The sequence below is a fragment of the Eptatretus burgeri genome, chromosome 4, assembly GCF_056783735.1.
Source record: "Eptatretus burgeri isolate ZD-2024b chromosome 4, Ebu_testis_v1, whole genome shotgun sequence".
NCBI lineage: Eukaryota > Metazoa > Chordata > Myxini > Myxiniformes > Myxinidae > Eptatretus > Eptatretus burgeri.
In genome coordinates, this window is record NC_140964.1 from 56,702,560 (window position 1) to 56,726,635 (window position 24,076).

At 46.1% G+C, this 24,076-nt stretch overlaps 1 protein-coding gene across 2 annotated transcripts in view; it reads left to right on the forward strand.

Moving 5' to 3' along the window:
• The first annotated feature begins 1,537 nt into the window (after window positions 1-1,537).
• Window positions 1,538-24,076, forward strand: part of LOC147028102 (Wilms tumor protein 1-interacting protein-like) — a 60,365-nt gene continuing 37,826 nt past the window's right edge. For both annotated transcript variants that reach the window (XM_085878161.1, XM_085878162.1), the window contains exons 1-4: window positions 1,538-3,107; window positions 21,441-21,542; window positions 21,791-21,858; window positions 21,963-22,025. In XM_085878161.1, the coding sequence (XP_085734287.1) occupies window positions 2,015-3,107; window positions 21,441-21,542; window positions 21,791-21,858; window positions 21,963-22,025 (1,326 nt within the window). In that variant the 5' untranslated portion in view covers window positions 1,538-2,014. The remainder of the gene's footprint in view (window positions 3,108-21,440; window positions 21,543-21,790; window positions 21,859-21,962; window positions 22,026-24,076) is intronic.

The following is a 24,076-nucleotide window of genomic DNA, read 5'->3' on the forward strand; positions in this document are numbered from 1 at the left end:
TTCTTTAATATTTGTAAAATAATTCCTTGATAACGGGGTGTCTTCATAAACAATCTGATTCACACGACCTTCTCGTACAACATAAACACGAATCACCTTGAATTCCTCCACGAAAAAGAATTTTAGTGTAATCTCAAATTCGTGTTTTTATTTTGACCCGCTAACAATTTGAATGACCTTTTGACCTTTGATAAAACTTTTATCTTACAGTTATACTTCATGGTAATACAATTTATATATGACCAAGATTGTAAATATTGCACCACACTCTGTGATACAGAACGTCGGTGCTCCCAAAGCAGTTTCTTGGCCTGGGGTCATGTCCTCCTCCTCCTCCTCCTCCTCCTCCTCCTCCTCCTCCTCCTCCTCCTCCTCCTCCTCCTCCTCCAAATGTCCTCCTCGAGTGTTGAGGTTGTTTGTGGAGGCCTCGGTCACACGTCCTTGTACGTTGCCAGAACCCCTGGGCTGCATGAGGATGACCTGGTTGGAAAAAAACAACATGATGAACTATTACTTTCAACGATTTCTTGAGCAATCGTAGAAATCCGATTTTTAGATCCTCGTGGAGGATCTCGAAGTCTTACTCACGTTGTTGATCTTCATCTTCTTGTGGACTTTTTTGTTTCACAGCCTACAGTTTTCATCGAAACTTCCTGAAACTTGGCATATATATGTAGAAATACCCTGCGCAGACAGTAACCATCTCCGATTTTGAAAATTCCTCCTGGAAAAAAAAGTTATGACGTCAAAATATCTCTGCTAATGGAAATCGCCTAAAAAATTATCTCCGAAACTAGGCAAGCTTTTTGAATTCTGTTTGCGGGAATCGAACAGGGCATTAGCAGAGATGAATTACCGCACATATGATGCATCACTATGACGTCATATCAAATTTTATGACGTCATTCCTATTTTTTGTTTCACAACCCAGAGTTTTCATCGGATCTTCGTGAAACTTGCGATGTATATGCAGAAAGCCCACGCGCAGGCAGTAACCATCTCGGATTTTGGAAATTCTTCCGAGAAAAAAAGTTGACGTCATAATATCGCCGCTAATGGAAATCGCCTTGACTATTATCTCCAAAACTAGGCAAGCTGTTTGAATTTTGTTTGCGGGAATCAAGCCGGGCATTAGCACAGATAATTTATCGCAAACCTGATGCATCACAATGACGTCATATTCGTTTTTACGACGTCATCATGAAGAGGACGAGGATCTTAGCTCATTTAAGCTTGTTTTTTTTTTTTTCCCTCAACACTTATTTAATTAACCGTTAATAAAACTACTGTGATTGTTTTGAAACGTATTGACGTGACCTGATGATTCAGCTGCAAGGTAAATAGCGAGCCGTGATTATGAACACGGATCTTTTCTTCCTCCTTCAAACGATTCACTCTCCCATATCGAGCGTCCGTCGCTCGCCTCAATCCCTGCGGGATCTACATTCGGCGGATTAATACACGCCGCGAGTCCGCATTCCATTCGGCCGTTTTCCCGCCTCACTACGAACGGCGCTTTGCGCACATTCCACGCGAGATCAGTTAGTCCCCGGGACGCGGGGATGTGATGTTTGTGACGATCCGCTAGTTCTCCTCCGCTCCGTCGGTCGTGTCCCCATTTTTAACGTCGTGCTCCCTCGGTACAAACGCCTCAGCAGATGGACACCGGCTAGATCCATGCTCACGTCAGCAGTGCCCGGCGCCGGGACCCGTGTTCGACGAAGCACGTCGGAAACTTTGAAGAAAAAGTTTTCCCGCGAATCTCGCGCCATTGTGTGTGAAACGAGGCAAACGGGGAATGTTTTCTTAGATTAACTTTCCTCGACTTGGGTTGCCGTCGCCCGACGGAGCGCGAGTCTGCGAAGCGTTTCCTCAGCGAGGGAAGCTTCCTCGGCTTTTCCTCACAGAGTGAAGCGCTTCACGCGCGCAGCTCCGCTTCTTCTTCTTCATCTCGGTCTACCTGGTCGTCCGTGCCCGGTCGTCTTGGCAGTCCGAGCTCGGAGTTCGTCGGCGGATGGACGGAATGGACTGCTCCCCGGGTGACCCGTCCGCGCTGCTCGCGCATTTGCGGTTGTGCGACCTGGGAGGGTCTCAGCGACCTACGTCTACAGGAGACCATCGGCAGTGCGTGTGGCCGAGCCCAGCTCGGGAGTCGGGAGTCTTCCCGGGCCAGGCGGGTCGCGGACATCCCGCGTTCTTCCCGTCACAGCCTCCCCCGGCTTACCGAGAACGCTTCAGTCCCAGGACCGAGATGGCATCGCGGGGGCTCAGCGAGTCGGAGCCCAGGCCGCAAAGGGGCTTCTCGGACCCTTCGGATCACCCCAATCAAGCCGCGCTCGTCTTGGCGGCGAAAGGAGCTCACTGCGTCCCCGGAGGTGTCGTGCACGCGGCGCGGACGGTCTGCGCCGCCCAGTCCCCGTACGACGGACGACGAGTCGTTCAGTGTGAGCGCGACGCACGTCCGGGGCCACCTCGGGTCGAATCCGCCTCGACGATGCCCGACGCGTTCCCGCCGCCTGCGATCGCGGCGCACGACGAGCGTCCGTCGTGGCGCGCTAGTCCGGGCTGCGAAGGTCACGTGGCGGGTCTTTCCACGTCGCCGGCGCACGATCCCGAGTTCCCGAGTCCACGCTCGAGCCTCGCGAGCTCTGCGAGCTCCGGCAGCCGCCCGTCGTCCTCTCCGCGCACCAGCCTGGGCTCGGCCGCGATCCCCGAGCGTCCGCACAGTAATCGAACCAGCGGCATCAGCATGGGTTACGACCAGCGATGCGGGAGCCCGCGCTCCAGCCTCGCGAGTCAGCACTCCTTGATGCTCAGTCCTCGCTCCAGTCTGACCGAGGCCAGGCCAGGACAGGGACCCCTAACCGCCGAGACGGAACCTTTTCCGGAATCGCAGAGTGCCGAGCCGCCTCCACTGCCGGCCAAGATGTGCTGCTATCCGAGTGGACTTCGCGCCCCTGGAGTCGTTACAAGAGCCGGCAGTCAGAGCCATAGCCCGCGGGGCGCGAGTCGGCCCCCGGGGCAGGGAGCTGCGGGGCAGAAGCTCGAAGCGCTCTCCAGGCAGCTTGAGCAGGAGATGGAGGCTCGAGAGAAGACCGAGTACTTCGGTGAGCTTGTTTCAGTCCTCCACCCCCCCCCCAATGTCTTCCTTCTCTTCTCACTTCTATTGCATGGACATTTAACGTGATGTCATCTCGGGGATCAACCCACACCTCGGCCACCCAGGTCACGTCACATGAACCCGTGCAGCTCTTTGGTCGTATTCGGAATTTTGATTTTGTGCGTTGAATCGTTTTAATAAAAGCGCATTAAGCCATCACATCAGGAGTTTAAATTGTTTGATGAATGTTTGGTCGCTTCTTGGATTCAAACGTTTGTAAATATCACAGGAGCACTTACCGGAAGGATAGCTGCAGGTAGTATGTTTGCCCACAGAGTCGTCTATCCTCGATAAATAAAGAAATTAAAAAAAATTCCCCCCTGGAAAAGGACTGCACGCATCCCGTCTGCTCACATTCACTTGTGAGTGCTGCACATAGAAATCTGCTTTTCGAAAAGAGCAGCCCATTGTGCGCCACAACCCTGCCCACATTACAAATTCCCATCGCGAGTGCACTCCGAGAGCACCGCCCTGGTCATCTCTCGCACCGGAGCATTCGATCACTCCCCGATGCCATTTTGACGTCACATCAGTCTGACGAGTCAAGAACAGATGGACGGACAGACAGATGGTGAATGACACATCGATTATTCAGAGTGGTTTGAAAATGTAGAGCATCCTCCCCACCTCCAACCACTCTTTCACATGCACCGCCATCCGACCTTTCCACCTGAGCAGCTTTTCGGAACCGGCTTTCATTTTCAATGCGTATATGTACACCTATGGAAGAGCAGAATGACACGAGAGGAGGTTCACCCTCACACACTGACATTAATGTCACGCTGGGACAGGAGGACACGTGACAAAGAGAACCCTTTTAGGTTTCATCAAGAAACAAAGCCTCGAGTTCGCTTAATGGTTAAGGTGGCTAGCTTAAGATCTTCGGGTCTTGAGTTTGAGTCCCTGGTGTCTTTTGAATTAATGCCAGGTGGGGTTGATGCAGACTGACATTCTCCTGACGTTAGTGGAAATGACTGCCGGTGGATTGATAAGAGAGGGCACTGCATCAGTGGCACGGCTGTGCCCCCAGAAAATGGTGCAATCAGCACCCAGAGGTTTCACATGATCGCGATCAAAAATGAGGATTGATCAAAAAGCGGTTCTTTTGTTTTTTGATTGGTCGAGTGAGGGAGACGTTCTTCCAGTTAGGCTTTTCAGTGTAAGTATATGTTCTTGGAAATGAAGCGGAAGCGCAAGTTGTGCTCTCGCGTCACATGCAGGTCAGTAGCGTAGCCTCTATTTCGCTACATTTCCGGTCGAACTCCCTCTCTTCTTTCACTCCTCCGAATGTCCAGCGACACCTCCTCCACGGTCTTGCGTTCTTCCAGTAACCCCCTCCTGGTTCTACTTACAAATTCCAGGCTGACTGCACGTTTTAACACTTTTGTTCCTCTACCCCCAACCGCACCCCCTGCCTCAATATGTGAAATCTTCCTGAATCTGTTCAATCCCACATCGAGCAGGTGGTACACTGCTATCTCGTACTATCCCACGCACTGACAATCCTTATTACCTCCTTTTAACCCTTCCGAACCCAAGCCCCTTACTTGCATGTTGCAGTGTTTTGTTTCCTCCCCTTCACTCTTTCCTCTTATTCTGTTCGTTCGTTCCTTTACTTATTGTGTCCAATGGTTGCCCCCACTGTCAGTTTATGCCCTCTCTCTCCTCGCTCTTCCACGAGCCTGTCTTGGAAGGGAAAATAAATAAATAAATTTCTACAATCTTTTTGCCATGAGTTCTATCTCGTGAACCTTGAAGAGGTGTGTGTGTGTGTGTGTGTGTGTGTTATGAGATTCATTCAAGAAATTCTGATGAAGTCCAAAACGCATTCACCTTTTTATTTATCAGTAAATAATTATTCGGCGTATCTTGGACCATTGTGAGCATCTTGTTTGTCGAACTTTTTAAATGCCCTTCATCGTTAAACAGAGCTGCATTCAACATGACGAATGGTTTATTAACAACCAGGCCGCTGTGATAGCTCATTGTGATTAGTACCAATAACAGGTCATTCTGGATCTGAAGATCTCAAGACAAAACCCCGGTTCACTTGTTTAACGAGGTACGGTAGGTAGTCCGAGCATGCGCTTGTTTCGATTTTCCACCGCATGAGTGCACAGTTTGTAAGAGTATATGTTTCTCTTTCCTCATTCTTAATTTTATTTTATTTTTGAACAACCCTCGGAAATACCATCGATCTTGACAGCCTGCAAGACCATGGCTCAAACATTTCCATCTTGTCGATGCTAACCCATGTATACCCTTTCGGTTTCATGTCCATTTAAAAAATATATATATTCCTCCTTTTCCTTCGTCCATAATTTGTGCAAAATAGAAACGCAAGTGCGTAACTCGTAGCTTTTCGTCGATTGATGAAGCATCCGATAAGGAGGCACGACGCTGAGAGAGCATAGTTGTTTGAGCTCTATTTGAAGAGCAATGCTTCCATTTAAGTTCATGTCTCAATGTGGAAGCATTTCTATTTTTGTGATATCTGAATCTTTCATGCCTTTTTCGCACCTCCATGTTGCACGTACGAGTTCCTACCTGGACCATAAAGCAACCCGGTACGTGCACGAAGATGACGCACGACAAACTGCTCTTGAAAACCAAGGCCGGTCATTGTGAGCAAATGCATATCGGACTGGGATTCAGTTCTGAGTTCAGGCCGTAAGTTGCCTCAGTTACTGAGGAGCGGCTGTGAGGCCGACGCAGTTCCCCCCTGCATATTCCGGCAGGAAGTTGTGATTTGTTCAGGGTGCCGGCGATAACTCGTCTCCTTTTCTTTAATGTTCAGCGACTGATGCAAGTAGACGTGTCGTCGATGCCTCGCCCTGCATGCGAAATACCGGGATGGCAGTTTATAGCTGGGCTGACATTCAAACCCAGGCAAGACGGCCGAGAAGCGTAATGCGCATCCCGCTGGCCAACAAGGCCGCTTATTCCTCCATAACATCCAGTCAATTTTGAGGATTTGTCTTCCACACTCGCTTGGTAGTAGTTCTGGGCGGCACAGCTACATGAACTCACTGTTGCGTTCACAGGAAGAGAAAGTGCCAGATTATTTTATTTTCCGTCTTCCCCCTCTGTTGTTTGACAGCTGCCCGACCCTGAGCTGCACCAGCTCCCCCGTGCTCCTAGAAACACATGGTGTGCACTCCGTATTGGTTAGGCACTCGCATTGTGTGCAGATCCTCAAAGCTTTGCTAGTCCCAACACGCAGCCATTCTTATGCAGTTACGTCATTCTGAATCCTGTTGTTTTCCTTTTTATCTCATTACATTCGCCTTGTCTTGCACATTATTGCACATTCAAAGGTGGCCTGGGTTCTAAAAGTGTTGGCGCAGTCGCTAAATATTGTTGCAGTATTGTTGGCCTTGTCCAAAGGTTCAGAATAACCGATATCATTGTTCATTGTGTTTTGCAGTGTTGTATATATGGAACTGGGCGTGTGTGTGTGTGTGTGTGTGTGTGTGTGTGTGTGTGTGTGTGTGTGTGTGTGTGTGTGTGTGTGTGGTGTGTGTGTGCACGCGCGCGCACTTTCATCAACCTAATATGAATGTCCTTATTATGCAGGTCTTTTTCAGATGTTAATACCTCAGTGGAAAGATACACTGCATCAAGTACTGCGTTCCATGATGCAACAACCATGCATGTTTGTAGAAGATCTGCCACACCGCTACGCAAGCTATCTAGAGTTTACGTAAAACTTCTAGATTTTGCATTACCGCTAGACAGGGCCGTTTGCTGTCATGGCAGTGACCCTCATTCCCAAAATGCAGGAAAATGAGAAAACATAAAGGAGGGGAAAGAAAAAAATTCCCTGGCTAGATTTGATAGGGAAACGTTGCAAAGCTCGTCAGGAATGTGCCCTGAGTGCGGCACTTCAAAGCACGGCTCCCACACCCATGGCTGGCTTGGAATTTTCCCCTTGGTCACAATTGAAAGTTAATTCCAAGGTTCACGAAGATAAGTAATAATGTGTCGGGTGTTTTTACACGCAGCGTAAGCACGTTTTCTTCTTTGGTCCGACACACACAAATGTCTTCAAACGGTGTCCATTGTTTAGTAGAATTGCTGGTTTATACCACCGTTTAACCAGTATGGCAAGGTAAAAGCATTAGTCATATTACCAAACACTTAGCCAAGGTTTATTACGTCATATCAATCGCTTCTTTGTGACAAATTTTACAAAGCAGATGTAAGTACAGGTTTGGAGCTGGATGTCTGCATTTGCACCCTCGGGCAGAGCGGCTTCGCTTTATACTCAGAGTTACCATCCCCCACTCCCGGGTCCCTCACCACATCAATGTTTTTCTGCAGCAAACGGAATGTACAAAATACGGACGTTTGTCATTAAAAGCAAGCCTTTAATTCAAATATGTGTATTTTCTGTCTGCCACGGAACGTTCTTTGCGACCCATGAGCCATTATGTGGAGACTCCTCAAGAATTTTGTGGAAAACGATGGAGATCGAAATCTTTTACGATGCAGAAGGGAATACTTTGAGATTCAGACATTTAGGAAAACAGTGACACTGAAATGCGATTCTAATTTGTGAAATTATCTCTATGATAATGAATAAGATATGTATTTTATATGGACAGTGATCTTAGTCGTTTTGTATCCTTTTTCATTTGCGTCCAACAGGATGGTGCAGAGTTGGCAAGCACACTAACCTTTGAACTTTCTCCTCTGAGTTTGATTTCTAACCCGCCTATAAGCTGTCAGATTCGTGTTTTACAGGCAGTTTGCCACATCATAAAGTGAGCCATTCCTCAGATTCACATTATTAAGCTGGGTGTCCCTATCTGCTAGCATTAGTTGTTGGTGTCTTTGGAAGATCCCATTGTGTCTTTTTGGAAGGGTCGGCGAGTTATCACCGTAACCCTGGCCAAATTCCAAAGTCCTGCCCAAATCACCTCCAGACGAAGGAATGTCAACTCTGGCTGGCCGGTTCATGAAATACCAGGCCAAGAATCTTCCCGGGCTGACCCCACATTAAGGTGGGAAGAATTTGGAGCCATTAAAGAAGTAATAGATAATATTTTATATGTAATTTAATAATTAATTTAACAATAATAATGGCATGTGCTTCTCCATTCCCTCCGTTACCTCAAACAGCCTCACTGCAGACTCTGCTCAAGACAAGGTAGAATATCTCAGAATATTATGTACCCCACTTATCCCTCTCTGTCCCCATCTTATCCCCTCATACCCACTGCCTACTCGACTGTGTGTCTTTGTCACCCGGAAAGGTAGAGAAAGTTCTGTCCAGCCTCAACCCTCTATCATCAACGAGCCAAGACGGCATCAGTGCTCATGTTCTCAAATCCTGCTCTCTTGCTTCTCATTTTATCTGGTCTTTTCAGCCTAACATCACTTTCATTCACAAGAAGGGTGCAAAAGGAAATCCTCTCAACTATAGAGTCTGTAGCAGAGTCATCGAATCCATCAATGCTGCTGATATCAAATCTTTCCTCTTCTCAAACAGCCTCATCTCTGGTGACCATCAGTTTGGATTCCATCCCGGTCTGATTTGCTTGACTGACACTAATTTGTTCCCATCAAGGGATCCCTCTCCTCTCACAGTGGAGGCTGGAGTGCCTCAAGACAGTGTCATGGGTCAGTCTTGTTCCTCATCTATGAGTTCTCCAATGCACTAAAACTCATCCCTTTTATCAGCTGACTCCACATTGTCCAGTACAGTACAGGATCTCTCTGACAAGCAAACAGCAACTGCATCGCTCTCTGCTGGGCTACAATTGAATAGATGCACATGCTAGTCTGACAAATGGAACATGTCCTTCAACGCTGGCAAATCTCAGTCTCAACCTGTTGCAATGAGACAGACATAGTTAGTGGACAAAAAAATGAAAACACCAATGTAAAGTCACTTAATAGGGCATTGGCCCACCACTTGCAGCCAGTAAATCCTGTATGCACTGTGGCATAGAGTCTACCAGCATCTGTAATTCTGCAGGAGGGATGCGGCATCATTCTTCCATGAGAAAGTCAATCAACTCACACCTGCTTGATGGAGGTGGAAAACACTGTCTCAGGTGTCGTTCCAAATATCCTGAAAGTTATCAATTTGGTTCAGATCGATAATTCGGATCAATATCGATTTGGTGACTGAGAAGGCCATGACATATAGATAACATCAGTGTCATGCTCATCAAACCATAGGGCAACCACATATGCTCTGTGAATGGGGGCATTGGGTGGAACTTCTCCTGCAGCTGTGCTTGCCATAATTATAGGCAATCAGGCCTGTGCAGCATTTTTATACATTACCCTAAGCAGGCTGGGATGTTATTTGCTTCATTAACACATGGTCAACACCTGTGTGGAAGCCATTGCTCGGTGTCCCTCATTCACCCAGATGTTTCCATTTTTTTTGTCCACTACCTGTATGTTGCAATGAAGGACAGTCAAGTGGATCCACCTCTCTGTTTCCATGGTCGGCCATTCGAAGAGGTTCAACATCTTGAACATTGAACGTTGGAAGAGGCTTTGCCATCAGCCAGGGCCTTTGTTGGGCTTACCACATGCAAAGCTGGCTCCCATAACCAGCCGCAGACTGAGCATTTTCCCTCGTCCCAATACATTGCTTGAAAAATCAGAACTACTCACAGCTTACAATGCCTTTGTCTGGAGCTACATTGAATACTGTTCTCCTCTATGGTCTGGCATTCCCAGTTCACAACTATCTCTCCTGGATACTAAGGAATCCAAAGCTCTCAACTGAAAAATCTCAACATTATTGGCTTATCCTGTGGTAAGGCTGAAATACAAGGCCTGTTGCTCTTACATTGCAAACAGGTCGGTGGCCTCTCTTTTTTTTCGCCTTTCATCCAGTTTTGTTCCCTCTGCTCTCCCAACCCTTTCATCTTTCCCAGCTCTTCCAGAAAGCTCACATTCTTCCTGTAACTACCTCCTTGTTAAATTCCCATAAGCGGTGCTTTCTGCCCCCCATCACTCTTTTGTTCTTATTTTCTCTTGTTTGTGGAATTACCTTCTGAAGGCTCTTCAATCTCGCTCTGACCCCCAGGACTTTCTGGTGGTAAACAACCATCAGTGTTATACTTTATTATTTATTGTTACCCATTAACCAGGCTGACAGGATGGCCAAGGTCCTCGAGGTATGCACACTCGCCTCTAAGCTGTCTAGCCTGGGTTTGAATCCCGACCTAGCTATAAACTGTCATCCCGGTGTTTCACATGTACTCAAACTAATTCATCACTGTATTTGCCATCCCCCAGATAGACATTAAACTAGTTGTCCCATCTTCCGGCATTAAGTTGGTGGACATTAAAGGTCCCATGGTGCCCTTTGCAAAGAGTATGTGAGCTATCACAAGCACCCTGAGCAAATTGCAAATTCCTACTTCACTGTACAGTGGACATTGCATCAGCAAAACAGCCGTGGCCTCAGTCAATGATGCTACCCCACAGCCTTGTTTTGCATACAAAAGAAGAACCCATTGACATGTCCTCCACATGTTAATAGATTCTTCGATGTTAAAGAAAGGGGATTTTTAAACATTGCAGCTCAGTGGAGTACTGCTCTCCCCTCTGGGCTGGCTCCCCTGCCTCACATCTTGCTCAGTTTGATGCCGTGGAAACCGAGGCCTTCAATATCATTGGAATCTCTTGTGATGAAGCTGAGTCTATGAGCCGATCACTTCACCATCGACAACAGGTTGGTGGTCTCTCTGTCTTCTTCCGCCTCATTTTTGGACTTGCACCATCTTCCCTCTCCATGCTATGTCCCCCTCCTCCCCCCCCCCCAACCAGGTATCTGCAGAACGCCAACCCCCTCCAGATGAAACTGCCAAAATCCAGAATTACTGCTCACCTCCACTCATTTATTCCTCTTTTTTTTCTTGCCTGTGGAAACACCTTCCATTCTCTCTTCAATATCATTCTTAGCTCCACGTCTTCAAGACAGCTGTTCACCACCATCTCATCACCCTTCCCCCCCATCCAAATCCATGATCTTTTCTACACCAGCTAAACCACAAACCCACCACTCCCAAAATTTGGCTTATGTATCCATCTTGTCCACACATTGCATTCTCCCTTACCCCTTGTCATTACCTGCATCTCTTGTTTGTCCATCTCCATCTACTTTGTCCATCTGCCTGGCTTTTTGGTGTTTCCCCTTTCTCCTGCTGTTTCCTTTGTTGTCTTGTGTTCTGATTTGTTTTGTGTCATGGCTATTACACGAGCCTAGACGATGTATAAAAAATAACAATAATAATAAGAGACAAGTCTGGAGACTGCGATGGTTCACGAGTGGTATTTGACGATGTAGATTGTTTTTAGAAGTCAAGGATGATAAAATGTGATAATTTTTGACCAAGTTATAACAAGGACAAATGTGTCCAAGAGCAGCGTCCTAAAGGTTTTGTCGGCTAAAAAAACAAACAAGCAAAAAAAAAACCAGCTTCTGATATTTTGTCACGTGCCTTGATTAAGCCAATAGCGAGACCCGTCATAGTGTATTTACGTATTTACGATATATCGTGTATTTACGAAATTACAATATATTAAATGGAATAATCTTTAAATAGTAGTGTGAACTTTTTGAAACTTTAAAGCAAATATCCGAATATATTTAAAAGTTCATGATAGACGCTCTCAAAAGGCACCCTTAATGCGAGGATGTGTACAAGTGCTTAGTATTTAAGGAGATCCGGATCGTGTATATAAAGGAGCCGAGTCCTAATATAAAGGTTTTGTCTTCACAAGAAGAAGAACAAGAACAACAACAACAAGAACAAGAACAACGCCGAGCTAAGCCAAGGTGGATCTTAGAGCAGCGTTTGCTACGTGAGATGCTGCTAAAAATGATCAACATGATGTGATACGAGTGACAGGGTGTTAGCTGCAAAATGTCGAAAACCCGGTTTCGTTTAACAACTTTCAAAATTTGACCTTTGTATAACCTTTAAAGGTCACAAAACAATTGTGGACATTAAAATAAGGAAACAGGATACGTGCTATAGCTTATTGGAGTTAGTTCATCGAAGAAGGTCGAAAACCTGGTTTTATCCCACAACTTTGAAAATTTGACCTTTGTGAACTTTAAAGCTCAAAGGTCAAGGATTATGACCTTTGGTGCAAAACTTCCTCTGGAACATTCCAGGAACAATATAACGTCATATATAGGCTATATGGCATTTCACACTCCTCGGATTATCCATACTTTGATGAAATCAGCGCAAAAACAAACTTGAAGGGGGCACCACGGGCAAGGTGTTTGAGATGGAGCAAAATGGTTTCAAGACTTTAGGTGGGGAATGACCTCAAGATTATGCATAAAAATATTGTCATCCTAGCTCTCAAAATTTGGGCGGTCATATGATTTTTATGTCAAAATTCGCAATTTTTTAAGTTCGTGACCTTGACCTTAGGACGAAAATGAAAAATCGAGCTCCGTGGGGCTATGCAGGTGCCATTTGGCTAATCAAATACTGAAACCCCTGCCAGATTCGACAAACCCCCTCGGAGAAGATGTAACTTGAAATCGGCTACCCCCTAAAAACACGTTTTTTGGGCGTGGCTCCGCCCATAATGGGCGCAGCACGCCCATTCTCAGGAAAACACAACTAGATCATGATGTAAACCTCCCACCCAAATTTTATCAGGATCGGATCAAAACCCACGGAGCTATGCTCGGGGCAGACAGACAGACAGACACACACACACACACCCATAACGAATATAGTGGTCACTTACTGACTCGTGAACCAAAAACATACAAACAGAGGCAACTGTATTTATAAGAAACCTTTCAACAAGTGACATAACAGCATATATCTGTTAATAGGGAGCTATTGGCTAGGAAACAAGACCAGGGAAGTGTTCCGCTCACTAAGTGGCTTGCTTGATTCAAAGCGCTTTAGCAAGCACTGCAACGGAATGAAACACTCGGCACTTCTTAACAACATGGCAGCCTCCAATTCAAACAGTGCTATCGTGGTGCCCCAACAAATGCTGTCCAGGGCCTCATTTTCAGTTTTATTTGATCCTCTTGTGATACCAACTTCCACAAATTAATTGGTTGGCAGTGGACAGTCAAGTCCTTCACAATTCACAGATTGTATTAGGAAGATGAAAAAAGATAAATGGAGAGTAAGAAGGGGGTTCCCCCCCCCCCCACACCAAACTTATCTATGGCTTGGCCAATCAATTTTGATATGCCAAGCAATTATTTGAACAAGACAAATATCACTTCTATATTCTTCTTTCATTGTATTTTGATGAGATAATGTAAAAAGGGGATTTTTAAATACGAACTGTTTAAGACAGCACTCACAGCTTAGCAATCAGTGTGTATCTAAACTCGACTGTGTATTGGTTCACCTTTGTTCCAAATACAGTGCCTCTTTTCTTTTTTTTTGTATACATTGTCAAGGCTCGTATGAGAGCTATCACACAATGCACAGCAAGGGGGGCATGAGACGAGAGGGGCAGGAGAGGGAAGGACAAAACAGTGGGGAACAGAGACATTAGGTGATATGTGGAAGGGAGATGGATGGGGTGGGGAACACGGGGTATGCAAGATGGACATTACAGGGACTTTCAGGAAGGAAAGCAGGGAATTTAAAAGAAGTGGGTTTGGGGTGGATTAACAGGGGTATAAAAGATTGAGGTTTTGGATGGGGGATAAGAGGTGGTGGTGAACAGCTGTTTTGAAGGCCTGGAGTGAAGAATGGGATTGAACAGAGTGAGGGAGTTTATTCCAAAAGCAGGGAAAAAGAGGAATGAAAGAGTGAAGGTGAGCAGTGATTCATGATTTTGGTAGTTTTATCGGAAGTGGGTTGCTGGCGAACCTTGAGCGCCCTGCAGAAATATGGAGGGGACATATCGCAGACAGAGCAAGGGGTGGGGGCGATACCAGAGAAGAGACGATAGAAGACAAAGACCACCGACCTGCCTGCATTGAGAGAGTGAGAGGACCAAAGACTCAGCCTCGCCAAGGAGTTACCAATAATCCGAAATGCCTTGGTTTCCACAACGTGAAGCCGAGAAAGGTGAGAGGCAGGAGCACCAGCCCAAGGGGAGAGCAGTACTCAAACAGGCTGCAGACGAAAGTTTTGTATGTGGTCAGGAGCTCAGGTGGGCCGAGGAAGGACTTAGCACGATGGAGGATGGCTTTGTATGAGAGCTTTGTATGAGACGAAGTCAGCGACTGGCTTTGGAGGCCAGGTTGGAAATATGGCTTTCCCAGGAAGAACATGGCAAATAGTGAGACCCAGAAAGTTCAATGAAAGGACTTCTTCAAGAGGATTGTTGAGAAAGTAGATGGGGGGGGGGTACCAAACAGTCCTTTCAGAGAGACATACTGAGAGTGTGGGAGTTGTCAGGATTGAAAGACATGTTCCACGTGTTGGACCAGTTTGTGATTTTATCCAGATCGGCAGAGAGTGAAGAAGCTGCTGCTTGCCGGTCTGAGGGATGACAGGTGGTACGGCAGAGGGTGGAGTCATCAGCAAAGAGATAAAGAGGATTTTCCAGAGAGTCAGAGAGATCACTGATGAAAACCAGAAAAATAACAGGGCCAGAATGCTGCCTTGAGGAACTCCAGCCTGGACAGGAAGAGGGGATGAGAGAATTCAAGTGAGGGCCACACATTGGCTGCAACAGAAGAGGAAATCTGCCAGCCATGCGTGGAGATGTCCTTGCATCCCATAGGAAGAAAGTTTGGTGAGCAGGGCAGGGTGCCAGACTGTGTCAAAAGCATGTGATATGTCTTGGGATATGGCTCTGATTTCATGTCCGGCATTGGGTACCTCCATCCATTGTTGGGAGAGCAGAAGCAGCATATCCAGGGTAGAGTGACCTGGTCTGAAACCAAATTGATGATTGGAAATCAAGTCATTGGAGAAGAGGAAGGATTCAGTGTCTGAAGCGATGATGGATTCCATAACCTTGCTGATGGTTGGGAGAAGGCTGATTGGTCTGTCGTTGCAGGGATCTGTTTTTGCACCTTTGTTATGTAGGGCAGTAATGTTTGCTGATTTCTAAGCACATGGCAGATGACCTTGAGCAAATGAGAGGGTGAATAGAACAGAGATAGAGTGAGCAAGAGCAGAGGAGCAGTTTTTAGGACACGTGAGCTGATGCCGTCTGGACCGGTTGCAGAATCTGAGTCAAGGTTTGACAGCAAGCTCTCCACCTTGTCAGAAGAAAAGGACACAGAGTCCAGGTACAGTTGGGTGTGACTGGGTTAGGTGGGTACAGAAAGCGATGGGTTTCAGACACTAGATTTAGATGCAAAGACCGAGTTTAGGCATTCGGCCTTTTCACGTGCAGTATCAGCAGTGCAGCCCTTTGAGAAAAGGGAGGGGATGGAGGGGGGACATACACGAGAAACAGATTTGATTAGACGCCGCCAGGATTTGGAGGAGGGAGAGAGGTTTGAGATTAGAAAGTTATTGTTTTATGGCTCTCCTGAGGGTAGGCACACACTTGTTCTGAGCTTTTTTGTAAGGAACTGAGATTACCCTCAGTTGGGTTTGCTTTCCATGAGACAAAGGCAAGTTGTTTCAGGACAACTGCCTCGCCACTAGCTTCAGTGAACCATGAGCGGGAGGAGGAGTAGGACAACTGAAGATGAGAGAGAGAGAGAGAGAGAGGAGAGAGAGAGGAGAGAGAGAGGAGAGAGAGGAGAGAGAGAGGAGAGAGAGAGGAGAGAGAGAGGAGAGAGAGAGGAGAGAGAGAGGAGACAGAGAGAGAGAGAGAGGAGAGAGAGAGAGAGAGAGAGAGAGAGAGAGAGAGAGAGAGAGAGAGAGAGGAGAGAGAGGAGAGAGAGGAGAGAGAGGAGAGAGAGGAGAGAGAGATTGAGAGAGATTGAGAGAGATTGAGAGAGATTGAGAGAGATTGATTTCTTTGAAAGAATTCCCAGGATGAGTTGATGTTGGAGAAAGTAGTGATGGGAGACCAGTCTAGAAGTTTGATGGCTGCTTGGAGACCATGCCACTCAGCCTGAGTGAAATGCCAGACTCGACGGTGCTGAGGTGGCTCTCTCATAACAGCCAGAGAGATGTCTACCTTGACAAGCTCGTGGTCAGATAAACCGATTGAATCAGAGGAAGAACAGTCGATATTTTCAGGGAAATTTGTCAAAATCAGATCCAGAAGAGATGGAGTACCGTTGGTTGAGATCTGGGTCGGGAAGTTGACTGATTGAATCAGTCCCAATGAGTCACAGAAGTCTTTTGCTGAAGTGACATTTCAGGTGAGAGAGGTCAAATTTCACATTTTGTGGAATAACCAGCAAAGAAGGCAAGGTCCAACACAGTTTGTCGTATCAGACACAATCTTAACTTTCTCCTTCTCCCATCATATCATCTCTGTCATGCTTTGCCTTTTTTGCCCCTTACAAGAGTTGCACTTTTTCCAAATTCCTATGATTTGTTTTTGTATTAGGTCTAGTTGAGTTGGAAAAAAAACAGAGTAATGTTGTTTACTTTGGTGTATCAGGAGACCATGTTACCTCTTGTTGTAAATGGTCAAAATTTTGTAAAAGACTGGCAAAGCATTACTGTATATACCTACCTACTTTATTCAGCCACCCAGATGCCCTTTTGATATCATACAGCACAGTGCGACCCAACGAGATTAAGTAAATAATGTGTGCACAATGGTATTTGCCAGTCATTATGTAAGTGCTATTTATGCCACTGTACACTGCTTTTGTTGACTTTACAAAAGCCTTTGTCTCGGTAGATTGTCACGTAGTCTTTCAGCTACTGAAAAAGTATGGATTCCCCACCAAATTCACGAATGTCATGATTACCTTACATACTGGCATGAAGGCCACGCAATTTTAGGTGGAAATCTGTCGAAAGCAATGGCTTTACAACAGTGACGTGATGCAGGGATGCATTCTCGCGCATTCTTCATTTGGTAGGCCTATACTTGCTGCCATCATTCTCCACTGTGCCTTTCCTGACCTAGGCGCTAATAATGCCATGCGTGTTCACTTTTGGACTGAAGGTGATTTCTTCAATCTTCGCCTCAAAGTCGACCCTAAAATGGAGTGTTGTTTTCTGCATGAAGCACAATATGCCAATTATATTGGCCTTTCGGGAAGATGCTGCAACGTTACTGCGCGTGATCGACCGTTACAATGCAACCAGCAAATAATTTAGACTCAACATTGACTGCTGCAAGACTGAAGTGGCTTGCTTTGGGCAAACAGTGGCCATTTACGATTGATGGCACCTCAGCACAATAGATTGAGAATTTCAAATATCTTGGCAGCTACATCTCAAGCTCACACAGTATTGATTATGAAATTGAGAGTCGCTTTACACTTTGCTTCTTCAGCTTTCAGACGCATACAGCCCATATCACAGACCTGGCAGACCAGATCACGTCTTATGTGATAAGAACCGAACAACATCCAAAAGCTTCTTGTATGCCAGCTCAACAACACATGCATCATACGAATATTGCTTTATGGATGCGAGTTGTGGAAAACGCATCAGCACAATCTCGGAAGTTTTCCTAAGCTTCAGCAAAGACATATCTGCCATATCTTACCGCGTCCAAGTAGGAGGACCGTGTGACAATGAATATCATCTATGATCATTGTTGATGCGAGGACGTGAGTTCCTTGATCGCCCACAGTCAGGTGCGCTGGGTAGGACGCGTCATGTAAATGGATAAAGTGCTGCCTGAAAACATAACATGTTCGGCATTCTGCAGTCTGGTACCAGGAAGGTCGGCAGACCAGCTCTTTGCTGGAAAGACTGCTTTAACCGCACCCCTCTGAGAGGCAACCTCCTTACCGCATTCCCACCGGCTTATCTGGATCGTGACAGATGGAGACGAGCAAGTCACGAAGCGCTATTGGCTGTCAATATGTTTAGAAGACGTGAAAAGATCAAAGAAGCGTTACACTAGGTGCATCCATGGAGCCACCTGAACCTACTACGAAGACCTTACTTGGACACTATTGGCAGATAATTTTTTTACTTTATGTATTTCAAGGAAATTTGTGCAAATTGCAATCAGATGTACTTTATTTTCTGGTTTTACCAAACATCCATTGCTATCAAATTTTCTTTTCTTTTCACAAGTGTGGCAAAAGTGAAAACCCAGAACAGTACTTCTTCACAACATCATTTTCAATTTATGTTTTTAAAATGACTTGAAAAAGCTAAGAAGAGTGCCTTTAATGTGATGTGCCCAAGTCCCTTATACTCAGAAGAGCTTGGGAACAATGACCCAACAAAGCATGGTATTTTTCGATGTGGCACCTTTCAATTCCATCGTCATTGCAAATGAGAGCAGAGTATTGTGTGGGCTTCACTCTTTTAGTTTCAGAACTTGAGGAAGTAAATTATTCCCATCTCTGTAATGGATATAAAAGAAACAAGCTGTTATCTTATTACATGACAGCAATACAAGTTGCTCTTCCTTTTCTTTTTCTCAGAGCGAAAATGATAGTCGTTAATGAAGAGAGTTGACAACACTGATTAATAATATTGCAATGAATCGAGCAACTCGGCTCTAATTAAAATAAGAAGGACAAGAACTGGCAACACCACCGCAAAAGACAACGTAGCAGCATTTTCCCATCGCCCGTATTTTGGATTGCTTGACTGTTAGACAGAATTGTGCAGACGATCTGTCGCCTCTTACATGAGCTGCGATATCTGCATTCAAAATAACATATATCCAGTCCTAATTTGCAAAGGGAGGGGGGGGGGAATCTGAGTCTAAAATTCACTAGTCATTAGATTTCTCTTTTACGCATGGTTCATTTTGTGTGCCCCAACTTCACATTTCCCAAAGTCTCGATCACAGAAAGCAATTATATTATCTGATCGCAGATGAGACTGATTGAATCTCCTCGAGAAAGCAAATATCATGTGAGCGTGTGGAAATAGAGTTGACATTGATGGAATTCATTCATTCCTTTTGCTGCTGACATTGTGATACAAGGCCAAATGAAACATTCTCAAAAAGGTTTGCAGTGCCAAAATAGGCATTGATTTTATCTGCCTCGCAGAAAAAAAAATTTCCTGAAAATAAAAAAGGAACATTGCAGAAGAGGGAATGCGTACTATATTTATATTCTTTTTGAGACAGATGGCAAAGCTATCTGCAGACTTTATGAACGTTTTCAGTTCCACTGCGCATCTCCAAATTCATCAATGCGCGTTCAGTATAATAACTGCAAATTATTTCTTGATAAATTTGTTCGAACGGTGTGTTGATGATCTTTTGCGAAACACTTTACTGGAAGGAATTTTCTGCAATGATTTATTGGACCAATGCCAAATTGAATATTCGCTTGCAGTTAATTATTTGTTCATAATCTTGCACGTATATCGCCTGTCCATAATTTTTCTCACTAGGCATGCCTCCCGTCTCTTTGCTGACGTGTTTAAACAAAACACAGCATGCAGTACTTCACACACATATTGCATGCCGATCTGTGGGTGTCAGTGAGGATGTAAAATGAAGTAAAACACATCAAAAAAGGATCTTTTATAACACGTAATTGTTGTTGTCATGGCTGTAGTTGTTGTTGTTGTTTGTGTGCTCCTTTTGTGTACTTTTATATATTTTTATATTGCTTTGAGTAGTATTATTATATTTCCTTTTGTGTGCTCCTGCCATGTCTTTGTAAAGGGTTCCTTCTTTCGTAGAATAAACGTTACCGTTGGAACCGCTACATTACTCGAGGCCCCGCTTCTTCTTCCTCAATCCCTGAAACACGGGCTTTTAAAAGCGGCTAGTAAATGTGATTAAACAAATGCATGTTTGTTCCAAGTAAATCGTTTATTAGCTTTCCAACCAAGTAAATGGATTCGATTGCCTTTCCAATGGTACCATTTATATTATTGTATGACAGCAGAAACTCTTCAGAATAAACCATTATGGACGGAGAAACTCGGCTGCTTTCAAATATATATTATTGACAAGTCTGGAGACGGTGATGGTTCACGAGCAATGTACACGGTTCGCCTTTTTTATTTTTTGACCTTCGAGGGGACGCCACGGCTAAACTGGCGGGAATCGGGAAAAACGTAAATGATGAAAGTTGTAGTACTCGAAGAGCACGACTTGCATACCAACTTTTATTCGAAACAGTCGAAAACCCGAGGAGCTCGATGCCCAATTTATTGATTTTTTTTGATATTTTCTAAGTTCGTGACCTTGTGACCTTGACCTTAGGACGAAAATGAAAAATAGAGCTCCGTGGGGCGATGCAGGTGCCATTTGGCTAACCAAATACCGAAACCCCTGCCAGATTCGACAAACCCCCTCGGAGAAGATGTAACTTGAAATCGGCTACCCCCTAAAAACACATGTTTTTTGGGTGTGGCTCCACCCATAATGGGCGCAGCATGCCCATTCTCAGGAAAACACAACGAGATCATGATATAAACCTCCCACCCAAATTTTATCAGGATCGGATCAAAACCCACGGAGCTATGCTCGGGACAGACAGACAGACACACACCCATAACGAAATATCACTCGTGAACCAAATATCACTGCTTCTTCTTTGTCCCTGGAGCACTTAATCATTCAAGCTCAACAGTAAATTGGTAGGAAACGAACTAATGTAGGAAGATTGAACACCCAGTCATAACATCCATCCGAAGGATGGTGACCAGATTGATGTATGACCCTGCATATGAATACAAAGAGGGTGACAGTTTATAGCTGGGTCAACATTCGATCCCAAGCTAGAGAGCTCAGAGGTGAGTCACCGGTAGCTGAACCATCACTGAAGGATACTCCAATGGTTAAAACAGAAGGCTGGACGTCAACTTGTCAAAGCAACTTTGGACGGGCATTAAATGGCATCATGAGGGCAGCGCTGTGCACATCCCACAAACAAAGATAATACTGTTAACATTTCACTGCCCTCATTGCTGGCAGTAAACTTGGGACAAGCTGCCCCTGTCGGGAAATGGGGAGTAAGATGATACCCCTTTACCCCCTCCTCCGCCCCCCCCACTCCCTCGCACCCTCCATAGAACCCTGGTCCTGGTTATATATGTTCAGTTATGGTATCGTGGACAATTTGAAATGAAAACTGTTCATTATACTGAACAAAAGGACCGAGGAAGTACATATACAGTATTTATTGGGGGGAAATGTTACTCTACCGTTCCAGACAGGAGCATCTTGCCCCTCATTACTCCACCTGGTGTCCGATTATATTTTTGCTCAATCACAAGTTGCACCCTTAGCCACGAGGTGGAATCTGACACAAGTATGTGTATGCTTTTTGTAGGAATGTGCGTGAAATGCAACACTGGCATCTATGGCTCAGGACAGGCTTGCCAAGCCATGGGAAGCCTCTATCATACGACTTGTTTTACTTGCTGCTCTTGTGGTAAGTACAATAGTTGTATTATTACAGTGTCGTACAAACTCGGCACTTGTCATGGTAACATGCACAGATCAGATAGTGGCATATTGAAATAACGCCAAGTTTTCCATTTGATCATCGAGTTCAAGCCAAGTCCATTGGCCAGTCTGCAACACCATATTATCACTCTGCATGAAGTGATCATTCTGTGAGTGTTCTGGAGACCTAACGGAAGATATCGCTGTCTGAATACCAATGCCCTTGTCCCATAGGTCGTGCTTTGCGTGGGAAAGCTTTCTATAATGTACATGGCAAAGTGTACTGTGAAGAAGATTACCTGGTAAGTAGGAAGTTGTGTTCATTACTTTTTTGTCAATACCTTCATGCACTAGGCCAAACCTGCTGGACATTTAAATCCATAACTGTGTTTGCAATGCTTCCCAGTACTCTGGATTCCAGCAGTCTGCAGAGAAGTGTTTTGTATGTGGGCACCTCATCATGGAGATGGTAAGGACATCTTTGCTTTTGTCATTTTGTCATCTTTCCATGAAGGGAAAAGGCATGTATGGAAGCATATTGAGTGTATATTTATGTATATTGTTGCGAATTCGCGCCCACCGGCGTGCGATCGACCGCTCGACTCGAATGGCGGCCGCCTCGCCCACCGGAACGGACAATTCAGTCGTGACCCTCTCGGACCAACGCGGGAGCTAGTCACGGGTGGGGGTTTAACCTCACCACGATCGTGCCAATTTCCCACCCGCGCAGGATAAGGTCGCTCACCAAATTCGAGATACCTAAGTACCTGCGCGAATGGTCGACCGGGCGATCGCACCTCGCCGCAGGTCGACTCCGGACACGAGCCGCTTGGGCGGCCCGTTCCGTGCTATCGGGATAACCGAGCGGTGTTATTGCCGACCTGGACGGTTCAGATTAATTACCGGGTGTATTAAGCCCACTACGAACCCTTTACGTGAAGCAGGATGGAGGGTCAATAAAGAAAAGATACGAAAGGTCAATAAAACAGTTCACACAATGCACATTTATTAAGCGACACACGGAAAGCACACATATACAGCCAAACAGTCAAAATGCACATATAGCAGTTAAAACAAAAGAAACAATGGCGCAGAGTTACTACCGAATACGCGTACACATGGCAACACTTATACAGTTCTACTTTACAGACGGCGCCAACACACATTTACTCAAAAGCAAAGGAAAGAAGCCACCCTCATAGACAAGGGGGCAGACGGGCCTGTAGGCCAATATGTGCGCGTGACCGGAAGGAGCGGCCAGGCCCACGAGACCGGGGGGGGGGGGTCCTACCCGCGTCCTCGTGACTCGTTGGCGGACGAGCCGCAGATGTGGCCGCGTGGCTGTGCCCCGACTCCGTGCTCCTTGGCGGGTTTCGTTGGCACGACGTTTGGAGTGGGGTGGGAACGGGGCCCCCTTTTTGCACTATCTCAGCGCGGGGGAAAGGGGGAATTGTTGATACCCTGGGGGAGGAGAATGGCTGGCTGGCTTGGGTCCCGCGACGAGCAATCTCACACCGCGCCCTCGTCGCCGACCGCCGTCCTTCTCGCCTCAGACCCGAGCTCCTCAGCCTCTTCCCGCAACTCTCCTCAGCCGACTGCAGAACCCAACTCGCTGCCACACCGATGACTCGACTCACTCTGCCCTGCCGACACACACTGCTACTGCCACACTCTGCTACTGCCACACTCTGCCACGATTCGCCTTGCGCTCGCCGTTTTATAGGCCGGCAGGAGAAAATAATATGCAAATATCCGGATCAGGATGACCTCGGGGGCGGAGCCACGCTCGCCAATTGGACGGAAGAAAAGTGGGTGTGAACGTCCCCTGATTCTAGAATTTGCATATATCGATTTCACACAGACGCGCCTGGAGGCGGGGCCAAGCCGCTCCGCGCTTGCTAATTGGACGGAACAGAAGTGGGCGTGTAGCGTTCTTGATCCAAATTCTCCCTCGGAAAGGCCGCCACCTGCGCTCGCGGCGCGGTGCGTATCGCTGAACGAGCCCAAGACAGCCCGACGCTCAGTGTTCACAGGTGGTGCGGGAATGGCCGTAGAAGGAGAGAGGTGAGGGTGGTGGAGGGTTTATCGGTGGTGGTTTGATGGTTATGGTGCCGTTTGGAAATGACGGTGATGCGATGTTTGCGGGATTGAGTTGTGAAGGTAAAGGTCGTGGCTGTTGGCGTTGTTGTTGTTGTTGTTGTTGTTGTCTGAGGGTTGGAACGTGGTTGTAGTTGGTGACGATGGCTGGCGTGGTGGTTAAGGTGGTTGTTGTGTGATGGCGGTTGAGACGTGGTTGGTTCAAAATAAAGATAGAACAGAAAAACGGCTATCTCAAAGTGTCGCAGCCCGAATGAATCACATAAGTTCCCTCTAGACAACGGATTTGGGGCTAACTACACATGTACTTAGAGATATCTCACCTACGGGCCCTTCATGGTGTAATGCGAATTTCCACAGCCGTAACAATATATTGTTGTGGAAATTACTCTGAGGGGTTAACGATATGTAGCAAAGTTTAGT